Here is a 12,596-nt window from a genome sequence, read left to right on the forward strand (position 1 = left end):
AAAATTTACCAAATTCAGTAAAGGTACCTTCACACGAAACGACGCTGCAGCGATAGCGACAACGATGTCGATCGCTGCAGCGTCGCTGTTTGATCGCTGGAGAGCTGTCACACAGACCGCTCTCCAGTGACCAACGATGCCGAGGTCCCCGGGTAACCAGGGTAAACATCGGGTTACTAAGCGCAGGGCCGCGCTTAGTAACCCGATGTTTACCCTGGTTACCATCGTAAAAGTAAAAAAAAACAAACAGTACATACTCACCATCTGATGTCCGTCAGGTCCCTTGCCGTCTGCTTCCTGCTCTGACTGAGTGCCGCCGTACAGTGAGAGCAGAGCGCAGCGGTGACGTCACCGCTGTGCTGTACTTTCACTTTCACTTTGCGGCGCTCAGTCAGTGTGGGAAGCAGACGGCAAGGGACCTGACGGACATCAGATGGTGAGTATGTACTGTTTTGTTTTTTTTACGTTTACGCTGGTAACCAGGGTAAACATCGGGTTACTAAGCGCGGCCCTGCGCTTAGTAACCCGATGTTTACCCTGGTTACCAGTGTAAAATATCGCTGGTATCGTTGCTTTTGCTGTCAAACACAACGATACACGGCGATCGGACGACCAAATAAAGTTCTGAACTTTATTCAGCGACCAGCGACATCACAGCAGGATCCTGATCGCTGCTGTGTGTCAAACTAAACGATATCGCTAGCCAGGACGCTGCAACGTCACGGATCGCTAGCGATATCGTTACAAAGTCATTTCGTGTGAAGGTACCTTAAGAGGCATAAGATATGTAGTCCAGTAAGTGGACTCTCAACATTTTTTCACAAAAATGAGTTGCGCTAAATTTTTGCGACATTTCAAGCAATGTTATGCTTGAAATGAATACTTAATGGTATTACTTGATGAACTGGGACCACAGTGTTGAGTTCGTATTACAATTTAGGTCTGGGCAAGAAGCTTTCCTGAGCATATTAGATTATCTGTTTGTCTCCCTTTTGTGTGTTTCTGAGAGTTTATATCATCAAGCAGCTTGTATTTTCATTGCCATTTTATACTGCATTGCTCCTCTGGGCACTATGAGTTGTTCTCTATGGTTCCAAGAACAAAAACTTGGCTCATATCTTACAAAAAAACACAAAGCACAACAAAATGAGCTCTTATTATTAAAACAAATAATCTTACTTTACAAATTATAGTTTGGAAATGTAGAAACAAAAGGCTCAAACCATTGAGGAATTTTGGACGCCTTCACTAATATTGGTACATGTTAAAAAAAAAAAAAAGTGCATGTGTGTGTGAGTAGGACTAAGTCGCAGTCGATTTTCAACCTTTCATGTAAGCAAACAACATCTAAGACAGAAACAAAATGAACATATACCCTGCTGTAAGTAAATAGGTAAAAGCAGTAGTGCATATAAATAACAAAGGGTACTTAAGGAGAGAGAGGGAGAGGGTGGGTAAAGCTCACCACATTGACGACTTCAGTTCTCCACATGAGGTCAGCCGGTGGGTGCTGTATCCGCTGGTGATAGCAGCGATAGTAGAGAGGAGGAAGGAAATTTCATCGGCCCAGTCCAACCAGGTAATAACCTGGTTGGAATGGGCCAATTAAATTTCCTTCCTCCTCTCTGCACAAGGTACTTAGTAAACACTGTTTTTGATTTTGGTGTCAAAGACCTTGCTCTATCTTGGATATCCTCATACCTTACCAACTGCACATTTAACGTTTCCTACTCCCATACTACCTCTTCATCTCGCCCCCTCTCTGTTGGAGTCCCCCAAGGCTCTGTCATAGGGCATTTACTCTTCTCAATCTATACACTCGGCCTGGGACAACTCGTAAGGTTCTATGGCTTCCAGTACCATCTGTATGCTGATGACAGTCAGATCTACCTCTCTGGCCCAGATGTCACCTCTCTGCTCTCCAGAATCCCAGAGTGTCTATCAGCCATATCCTCCTTCTTCTCCTCTCACTTCCTCAAGTTCAGTGTGGACAAATGTGAACTAGTTATCTTTCCTCCATCTCGCATATCTTCCCTACCTGATCTATCAAAATAAATAAAATCACACTTTCCCCTGTCCCCAAAATCCGCTGCCTCGAAGTAACCCTTGACTCTGCCCTGTCCTTCAAACCGCACATCCAAGCTCTCACCATCTTCTGTCACCTCAAAAATATTTCCAGAATCCATCCTTTCCTCAACCCTCACTCTACCAAAATGCTTGTGCATGCCCCGCCTCGACTACTGCAACATCCTCCTCTGTGGCCTACCTTCTAACACTCTTGCACCCCTTCAGTCCATCCTTATCTCTACTGCCCGACTAATTAATCTCCTCGCTACACTCCTGCTTCCCCTCTTTACAAATCCCTTCACTGGCTCCCAATTTCACAGCGTATCCAGTTTAAACTACTAACACTGACCTACAAAGCCATCCATAACCTTTCTCCTCTGTATATTTGCAAACTAATCTCTCACTATCGTCCCTCACGTAATCTCCGGTCCTCCCAAGACCACCTCCTCTCCTCCACGCTTATTCGCTCCTCACCCAATCGCCTCCAAGACTTCTCCCGAATATCCCCAATCCTCTGGAATTCTGTGCCCCAACACGTCCGGTTATCCACCACATTACCACCTTTGGATCCTTCAAAGGAAACCTGAAAACCCACCTCTTCAAAGAAGCTTACATCCTGTAATGCCCACACAACCACCTCAACACCATCGAAGCAACCCCGGACCTTCTTTCTCCTTCCCCATAATCCTGTAGAATGTAAGCCCGCAAGGGCAGGGTCCTTTTCTGTCTGTACCAGTCTGTCATTGTTAGTTTTGTTTACTGTGATATTTGTGTTTTGATGTAACCCCTTCTCATGTACAGCACCATGGAATTAATGGTGCTATATAAATCAATAATAATAATTAAAAAAAAGCATAAAAGCCATGCCACCAGCGTCAAGGTGTGCCCAAGTTGGGATGGTCCTAATGTCTAGTACTATAACCTTACCATGTGTCAAAGTGACGTCAATGTGAATAAGGGCCAAGCAGGACCGGGTCCTTAATAATGTTACTTAATGAGTAAATAATAAAAAGATTTTTGTGCATTTTATCGACACGCTACTCTGACTCCATTTTTCTCAGTTTACAGATAGATACTAACCATGAACGGTGTCCAAACTTTTGTATCTGCCCATTTTTCAATTTTTAACAAATAAAAGATGAAAATATTTTTTTTCTGCCTAAAATACAAAGAGACCATCACTTAGCCATAGTGATAGATAAATGAAAATATCTACACATGGGTAGGGGTATGAATGCACAAGGTCATTTAAAAACTTCAACCCAAAACTCTTGTGAAAACCAAAGAACAAGGTCTTTTTCTAAAACACTGTCACTCGTTTCATTAGACAGATCAATGGGGGTCTTAACATGATGGGTACATGCCCTTCATGTATGGAGAGAGAAAAGGTCAGACTTTTTCTCTCTGCATACACAATGGCATAAACTCATCACGTTAAGACCCCCATTTCATTCAACAGTTTTTATCTCCCCTGATGATCTGACTGATGAAACGTGTCGGGAGCAATTTAGGGCTTTAGTCTGATGGATCCAATTAGGTGTCCCATTGTGGGGTAATGTATGGCTAGGTCTGAGAGCCTTCCCCTCCTAACTAGATAACCAGGACCCTGCAATTTTCACTGGAACACCACCTGGTCTAATCAGGAGCAACACTGGGTGAGATTGTTCATTTTCTTTATATGTTGCTTACCATTTTGTTATACACCAGGACATAGGTACTGTATAACTGTCAGTGTTTTAGAAAAAGACCTTGTCCTTTGGTTTTCACAAGGGTTTCGGGTTGAAGTTTTATATGACCTTGTGCAATTATACCCCTACCCATGTGTAGATATTTTCATTTATCCATCACTACGGCTAAGTGATGGTCTTTAGGTGACCTTATATGTATTGTGTGTGTTGCATTGTTTTCATTGGATCAGAGGGCTTCATATATTTTAATAATGTAATGCAATTAAAGGTTACATTTTATATAGTACTTCTACCTTGCTTTTTTCCACTCTTCTGTTGATTGATAGCCTACATACTTATTCTTAAAATACAAAAGAAATGTGTCATCTTTAACTTTAGGCCTTTTAGAGATCATTTCATCTTCAACTTGCTTAACTCTTCACAATAACAGTCATTTTGACCAGGGGTGCCCAAACTTTTACATGCCACTGTATACCCTGTAGCATGTCACATACTTGGTATAGTGTGCAGACTTGGAAGAACTTGCACAGAGATTGTTAAGAAATGGACCAAATCTTTTGCTTCATTCATATTTGTGGGGGATGTTCCTTGGTTAATGTCAGGAGACTCTATCGCATTTGTCACAATTGGATATGCCGGCACTGCTATTTTTCCTTCAGAATGATGGATCCTCCACCAATCAGCTGATAATTGCCCCAGCAGTAATGACATGGAATGGAGCTACGGAGCACATCTCGATTCAATGTGTAGCTGCCGTTACTGAGGGCTGCAGAACTGCTCTTATCATTTACCTTTTTTTGCAGGAAGTCAAATCCATATCACTGGGTATCTGGACAAGTGGGCAATCAGCGGCACGAAAAAGAAAGCACTGGAAAGGTATTACAACCTCACCACAGAGGCCTCGTCATCCAAATGACTGTGAAACAAGGTTGCGTATTGACCGCAATTCCCGGACTGGCCGCGGACCTCCTGACATGAACTCACCAGCCCTATAGCAATATGTAGCTGCTGAGTTCACGTTGACCCTCGTCACAGTCCGTACGCAGACCATGTTTCACAGACGTCTGAATTTGGGCTTGTCTATAGATGATACATATGTAAGGTACTAGAGTGCAGAAAGGAGCCGATGGGAAAGTGATGATCTTTAACCAAAGGTAGGAAGCTTCCCGGAAAATGGATGGAGGCTTCTTGGAGGGAGTTGGTGCTGACGGTTCCCCTCTAGGAGTTACATAGGATCTCATGGCTCGCCTTCCTGGCAGAATGCCACCGTTCAGGGGGACATCTATACCCAGAGTGAACTGCTTTTGTGTCCAAACTGTTACGGCGTTCACTGATACTGTGCACTTTTCATATTGTAAATCAGAATGAATGTCAAAAAATAAATGATCAGTGGAATATGAGTCTCACCACCCCGGTGGCACACTGTCGATCAGCCGCTGTCTGTCATAGTCAGTAGATAACCAGCAGAAGGCCGGTTTCACACGTCAGTGGCTCCGGTACGTGAGGTGACAGTTTCCTCCCGTACCGGAGACACTGACACACGTAGACCCATAAAAATCAATGCATCTGTTCAGATGTCATTGATTTTGTGCGGACCGTGTCTCCGTGTGCCAAACACGGAGACATGTCAGTGTTCGTGGGAGCGCACGTTTTACACGGACCCAATAGAGTCAATGGGTCCGTGTAAAACACGGACCTCACACGGACATTCTCCGTCTGGGGTCCGTGTGGCGTGCCGGAGACAGCGCTACAGTAAGCGCTGTCCCCCCCACATGGTGCTGAAGCCGCCATTCATATCTTCCCTGTAGCACCGTTTGCTACAGAGAAAATATGAATGATAGTGTTTAAAATAAAGATCCATGTGTCCGCCGCCCTCCCACCCCCTGTGCGCCCCCCCGCTGGTCAGAAAATACTCACCCGGATCCCCCGTCGGCAGTCGCTCCTTCCTGGTCTGGCCGCGGCTTCTCTACTGTATGCGGCCGATTACACTCATGAATATGTGGCTCCACCTCCAATAGGGGCGGAGCCGCCTATTCATGAGTGTAAATGAGCGGCCCCACGTGACCGCATACAGTAAGCCGCGGCCACACCAGGAAGGAGCGACTGCCGACGGGGGACCCGGGTGAGTATTTTCTGACCAGCGGGGGGGGCGCACAGGGGGTGGGGGGGCGGCGGACACATGGATCTTTATTTTAAACACTATTCTTCATATTTTCCCTGCAGCAAACGTTGCTACAGGGAACATATGAATCGCAGCTTCAGCACCATGCAGAGTGGGTACCACACGCTCCGTGTGGTACCCACTCGCCATACGGGCGGCACACGTGTGCCGCAGGTATGGCCTCCGTGAGTTCCCAGGCACACGGACACGGATAACTCCGGTACCGATTTATTCCGGTACCGGAATTATCTGGACGTGTGGGACAGCCCGAACACAGGCAGCAATCAGCTTGTGAGCCGCAGTTTCAGTATGCTGAGCAGAATCAAGGATCCATTTATTGTAATAAGAAGTCTGCGGTAGAGACTGACAGCTTGGTGCTGGGGATTACTCCTTTCTTTGTATTTCCTTCAATATAATATTTTGTATTGAAATCTGGATTGGGGATTTGAAACTCCTCGCTGTATGAAAACGCTATGCGATGCCCATTAATTATCCGCTCAAGGTGCCAAAACTGACATTACAGCTGCCACAACATCAAATACAAAAGGTGCAGTTTTGATGTGATACATATTAAACAGCTCCATCAAAATAGTCCAGAATGAAATAAGTGGACCCCTTCATGGCTGGTGGGCATTTAACCCTCTCTGACCAAGCATCATGTAGCTGAAAACAGTGTAGACATACACAGGGAATGATGTAGAAGTGATTCGGTTATTCCTGAGCTTGTTACAGTTTTATGAACACTTTCTAAGAGTCAATTAAAACCTGTATTATGGCTGAATAGGTCGAAATATAAAAATAAAATTGACACCTGTAGTAATCCGATGTACCAGACACAAGAAATTAAGCTTTGAATCCACATACAAATTAGCCAGGAAGTGCATTGGGGGTGTGTCCATGTTCACACTGAGAACATCAACATGCCCCCAATGCACTTCCAGGCTAATTTGTATTCAAAGCTTGATTTTTTTTGTGTCTGATACATCGGATTACTACAAGACAGGTATCAGTTTTAGGCTATGTGCACATGTCCAGGATTTCTTGCAGAAATTTCCTGAGCAAAACCGAACATTTTCTGCAAGAAATCCGCACGCATTTTTTTTTTTTTCATGTTTTTTTGTGCGTTTTTGACTAGTTTTCTTCCGGAGCTTCCCAATGCACTAAATAGTGGGAAAAAGGCAACAAATCCACAAAATTAATGAACATGCTGTGTTTTTTACCGCAATGCATTTTTTTCGTGGAAAAAAACACATCATGTGCACAAAATTTGCAGAATGCATTCTAAATGATGGGATGCATAATGTGTGCGTTTTTTATGCTTTTTTATAGCATTTTTATAGCGAAAAAAAGTGAAAAATCCGCAACGTGTGCACACAGCCTTATTATTCTACTACAAACTATTCAGCCATACTACTAGTTTATTTGTGGTGTCCTGACAGGTTCCCTTTAATTTATGCTGCTGAATCCTAAATGTTTGGTCTATATTGTCACTCTCCCATAATATGATTTATCTTTTGTGATTATTTTAGTTTTCTGCTGGGAAAATAAAACTGAAAGTCCTCCAGAATTCTTCTTCAGGTAAAATGTAACAAATTGTTTTGAAACGGACGTATCAGATTATCTCTGTGAATACAAGTTTTCCATCAGTGTCTCATCAGTATTTTCCATCAGTGTGTCATCAGTGTTTTCCATCACTGTCAAGTCGGTGTGTCATCAGTGTTTTCTATCACTGTCCAGTCAGTGTGTCATCAGTATTTTCCATCAGTGTCTCATCAGTGTGTCATCAGTGTTTTCCATCACTGTCCAGTCAGTGTGGCATCAGTGTTTTCCATCACTGTCCAGTCAGTGTGTCATCAGTGTTTTCCATCACTGTCAAGTCTGTGTGTCATCAGTGTTTTCATCACTGTCCAGTCAGTGTGTCATCAGTGTTTTCCATAACTGTCCAGTCAGTGTGTCATCAGTGTTTTCCATAACTGTCCAGTCAGTGTGTCATCAGTGTTTTCCATCACTGTCAAGTCTGTGTGTCATCAGTATTTTCCATCAGTGTCTCATCAGTGTGTCACCAGTGTTTTCCATCACTGTCCAGTCAGTGTGGCATCAGTGTTTTCCATCACTGTCCAGTCTGTGTGTCATCAGTATTTTCCATCAGTGTCTCATCAGTGTGTCACCAGTGTTTTCCATCACTGTCCAGTCAGTGTGTCATCAGTGTTTTCCATCACTGTCCAGTCAGTGTGTCATCAGTATTTTCCATCAGTGTCTCATCAGTGTGTCATCAGTGTTTTCCATCACTGTCCAGTCAGTGTGGCATCAGTGTTTTCCATCACTGTCCAGTCTGTGTGTCATCAGTATTTTCCATCAGTGTCTCATCAGTGTGTCACCAGTGTTTTCCATCACTGTCCAGTCAGTGTGTCATCAGTGTTTTCCATCACTGTCCAGTCTGTGTGTTATCAGTATTTTCCATCAGTGTCTCATCAGTGTGTCACCAGTGTTTTCCATCACTGTCCAGTCAGTGTGTCATCAGTGTTTTCCATCACTGTCCAGTCAGTGTGTCATCAATGTTTTCCATAACTGTCCAGTCAGTGTGTCATGAGTGTTTTCCATCACTGTCAAGTCTGTGTGTCATCAGTGTTTTCATCACTGTCCAGTCAGTGTGTCATCAGTGTTTTCCATAACTGTCCAGTCAGTGTGTCAGTGTTTTCCATAACTCTCCAGTCAGTGTGTCACCAGTGTTTTCCATCACTGTCCAGTCAGTGTGTCATCAGTGTTTTCCATCACTGTCAAGTCTGTGTGTCATCAGTGTTTTCATCACTGTCCAGTCTGTGTGTCATCAGTATTTTCCATCAGTGTCTCATCAGTGTGTCACCAGTGTTTTCCATCACTGTCCAGTCAGTGTGTCACCAGTGTTTTCCATCACTGTCCAGTCAGTGTGTCATCAGTGTTTTCATCACTGTCCAGTCAGTGTGTCATCAGTGTTTTCCATAACTGTCCAGTCAGTGTGTCATCAGTGTTTTCCATCACTGTCCAGTCAGTGTGTCATCAGTGTTTTCCATCACTGTCCAGTCAGTGTGTCATCCGTGTTTTCATCACTGTCCAGTCAGTGTGTCACCAGTGTTTTCCATCACTGTCAAGTCTGTGTGTCATCAGTGTTTTCATCACTGTCCAGTCAGTGTGTCATCAGTGTTTTCCATCACTGTCAAGTCTGTGTGTCATCAGTGTTTTCATCACTGTCCAGTCAGTGTGTCATCAGTGTTTTCCATCACTGTCAAGTCTGTGTGTCATCAGTGTTTTCATAACTGTCCAGTCAGTGTGTCATCAGTGTTTTCCATAACTGTCCAGTCAGTGTGTCATCAGTGTTTTCCATCACTCTCCAGTCAGTGTGTCATCCGTGTTTTCATCACTGTCCAGTCAGTGTGTCATCAGTGTTTTCCATAACTGTCCAGTCAGTGTGTCATCAGTGTTTTCCATAACTGTCCAGTCAGTGTGTCACCAGTGTTTTCCATCACTGTCCAGTCAGTGTGTCATCAGTGTTTTCCATCACTGTCCAGTCAGTGTGTCATCAGTATTTTCCATCAGTGTCTCATCAGTGTGTCATCAGTGTTTTCCATCACTGTCCAGTCAGTGTGGCATCAGTGTTTTCCATCACTGTCCAGTCAGTGTGTCATCAGTGTTTTCCATCACTGTCCAGTCAGTGTGGCATCAGTGTTTTCCATCACTGTCCAGTCAGTGTGGCATCAGTGTTTTCCATCACTGTCCAGTCAGTGTGTCACCAGTGTTTTCCATCACTGTCCAGTCAGTGTGTCATCAGTGTTTTCCATCACTGTCCAGTCAGTGTGTCATCAGTGTTTTCCATCACTGTCAAGTCTGTGTGTCATCAGTGTTTTCATCACTGTCCAGTCAGTGTGGCATCAGTGTTTTCCATCACTGTCCAGTCAGTGTGTCATCAGTGTTTTCCATCAGTTTCTCATCAGTGTGTCATTAGTGTTTTCCATCACTGTCAAGTCTGTGTCATCAGTGTTTTCTATCACTGTCCAGCCCGTGTGTCATCAGTATTTTCCATCAGTGTCTCATCAGTGTGTCATCAGTGTTTTCTATCACTGTCCAGTCAGTGTGTCATCAGTGTTTTCCATCACTGTCAAGTCTGTGTGTCATCAGTGTTTTCCATCACTGCCAAGTCTGTGTGTCGTCAGTGTTTTTCATCACTGTCCCGTCAGTGTGTCATCAGTGTTTTCCATCATTGTCCAGTCAGTGTGTCATCAGTGTTTTCCATAACTGTCCAGTTAGTGTGTCATTAGTATTTTTCATCACTGTCCAGTCAGTGTGTCACCATTGTTTTCATCACTGTCCAGTCAGTGTGTCATCATTGTTTTCCATCACTGTCCAGTCAGTGTGTCACCAGTGTTTTCCATCACTGTCCAGTCCGTGTGTCACCAGTGTTTTCCATCACTGTCCAGTCAGTGTGTCATCAGTGTTTTCCATCAGTGTCTCATCAGTGTGTCATCAGTGTTTTCCATCAGTGTGTCATCAGTGTTTTCCATCACTGCCCAGTCAGTGTGTCATCAGTGTTTTCCATCAGTGTCTCATCAGTGTGTCATCAGTGTTTTCCATCACTGTCCAGTCAGTGTGTCATCAGTGTTTTCCATCAGTATGTCATCAGTGTTTTCCATCAGTGTGTCATCAGTGTTTTCCATCACTGTCCAGCTGGTGTGTCAACAGTGTTTTCCATCAGTATCTCATCAGTGTGTCATCAGTGTTTTCCATCACTGTCCAGTCAGTGTGTCATCAGTGTTTTCCATCACTGTCCAGTCAGTGTGTCATCAGTGTTTTTCATCAGTGTCTCATCAGTGTATCAGTGTTTTCCATCACTGTCCAGTCAGTGTAGTAAAAAAGGCAGCACACTGCAGCGCTAAAACATGCAAACATGAAACATGAAAACTGAACTGCATTACTGCACTAGAAATATGAAAAATGAGCGTTTAGCGCATAAAAATGGCCAATTTTATGTGTACCTGGTAGCCACTTTACGGCATCTCTCTTCTACCAGGTCCTATGCTTCCTTTCTTCGCTGAGAATAAACGTCTCCATGTGAATGGGTACCTATGAAAACTTCTTAGACTACATTCTCTCTCTCTCTGTGGAGGGGTATTGGACCTGTTGCAATTAAAACACCTGTGACTAGGAGGCGGAGTGCTCGGACAGAAGGCTAAATAATACATTTGAAAAAACTGACCGTCACATCCAAACATAGACTAAGTGTGAACAGGTGCTGAACCTAGAGTAACCAACTCATATACAGTCAAGTAAAAAAGGCAGCACACTGCAGCGCTAAAACATGCAAACATGAAACATGAAAACTGAACTGCATTACTGCACTAGAAATATGAAAAATGAGCATTTAGCGCATAAAAATGGCCAATTTTATGTGTACCTGGTAGCCACTTTACGGCATCTCTCTTAGGCTGGTTTCACACTTGCGTTTTTATCTGCATGCGTTTTTAAAAAAAAACGCATGTGTGAAAAACGCATGTAAACGCGGTAAAACGCATGCGTTTTTATAGAAAAACACAAGAAAACACAAGAAAACACAAGAAAAAACAAGAAAACCCTAACCCTAACCCTACCCCTAACCCTAACCCTAAACGTGACTGAAATACGTGGCACTGAAATACGTGCAACTGAAATACGTGGTACTTAAATACGTGGCACTTAAATACGTGGCACGTGGCACTTAAATACGTGGCACGTGGCACTTAAATACGTGGCACGTGGCACTTAAATACGTGGCACGTGGCACTTAAATACGTGGCACTTAAATATGTGGTACTTAAATACGTGGCACTTAAATACGTGGCACGTGGCACTTTTAATACGTGGCACGTGGCACTTAAATATGTGGCACGTGGCACTTAAATACGTGGCACGTGGCATACGTGGCACTGAAATACGTGATACGTGGCACTTAAATACGTGGCAATATGACTGTCAGAAAATGTTCATTAAACGGTTAGGGGTGAGGTTAGGGGTAGAGTTAGGGTTAGGGTTTGGATCCCTTTATCACCTTGATGGTGGTGGGTGGCTTTTCAGTGTGTTTTCTGGTTTTTTTCTATAAAAACGCATGCGTTTTTAGCGCAAACAAACGCATGTGCTTAAAAACGCATGCGTTTACATAGACAGCAATGCATTTTTTGCCGCGAAAAAACGCATGCGTTTTTTCGCGGCAAAAAAACGCGCAAGAAAATACTGCAGGTAGCATTTTTGAAAATGAACGCATGCAGACAAAAAACGCATGCGTTTGAAAACGCAACCAAACGCATGTGCAAAAAACGCTGCAGACAAAAACGCAAGTGTGAAACCAGCCTTATACCAGGTCCTATGCTTCCTTTCCTCGCTGAGAATAAACGTCTCCATGTGAATGGGTACCTATGAAAACCTCTTCTTAGACTACATTCTCTCTCTCTCTCTGTGGAGGGGTATTGGACCTGTTGCAATTAAAACACCTGTGACTAGGAGGCGGAGTGCTCGGACAGAAGGCTAAATAATACATTTGAAAAAACTGACCGTCACATCCAAACATAGACTAAGTGTGAACAGGTGCTGAACCTAGAGTAACCAACTCATATACAGTCAAGTAAAAAAGGCAGCACACTGCAGCGCTAAAACATGCAAACATGAAACATGAAAAC

The 12,596-nt window shown here is 43.7% G+C and overlaps 1 protein-coding gene across 10 annotated transcripts in view; it reads left to right on the forward strand.

Moving 5' to 3' along the window:
• Positions 1-12,596, forward strand: part of ZBBX (zinc finger B-box domain containing) — a 336,677-nt gene that overhangs the window by 97,430 nt on the left and 226,651 nt on the right. For all 10 annotated transcript variants that reach the window (XM_077290622.1, XM_077290624.1, XM_077290619.1 and 7 more), the window contains exons 4-5: positions 4,559-4,631; positions 7,446-7,494. In XM_077290622.1, coding sequence (XP_077146737.1) covers positions 4,559-4,631; positions 7,446-7,494 — 122 coding nt within the window. The remainder of the gene's footprint in view (positions 1-4,558; positions 4,632-7,445; positions 7,495-12,596) is intronic.

The sequence above is a fragment of the Ranitomeya variabilis genome, chromosome 2 (genome assembly GCF_051348905.1).
Source record: "Ranitomeya variabilis isolate aRanVar5 chromosome 2, aRanVar5.hap1, whole genome shotgun sequence".
Taxonomy (NCBI): Eukaryota; Metazoa; Chordata; class Amphibia; order Anura; family Dendrobatidae; genus Ranitomeya; species Ranitomeya variabilis.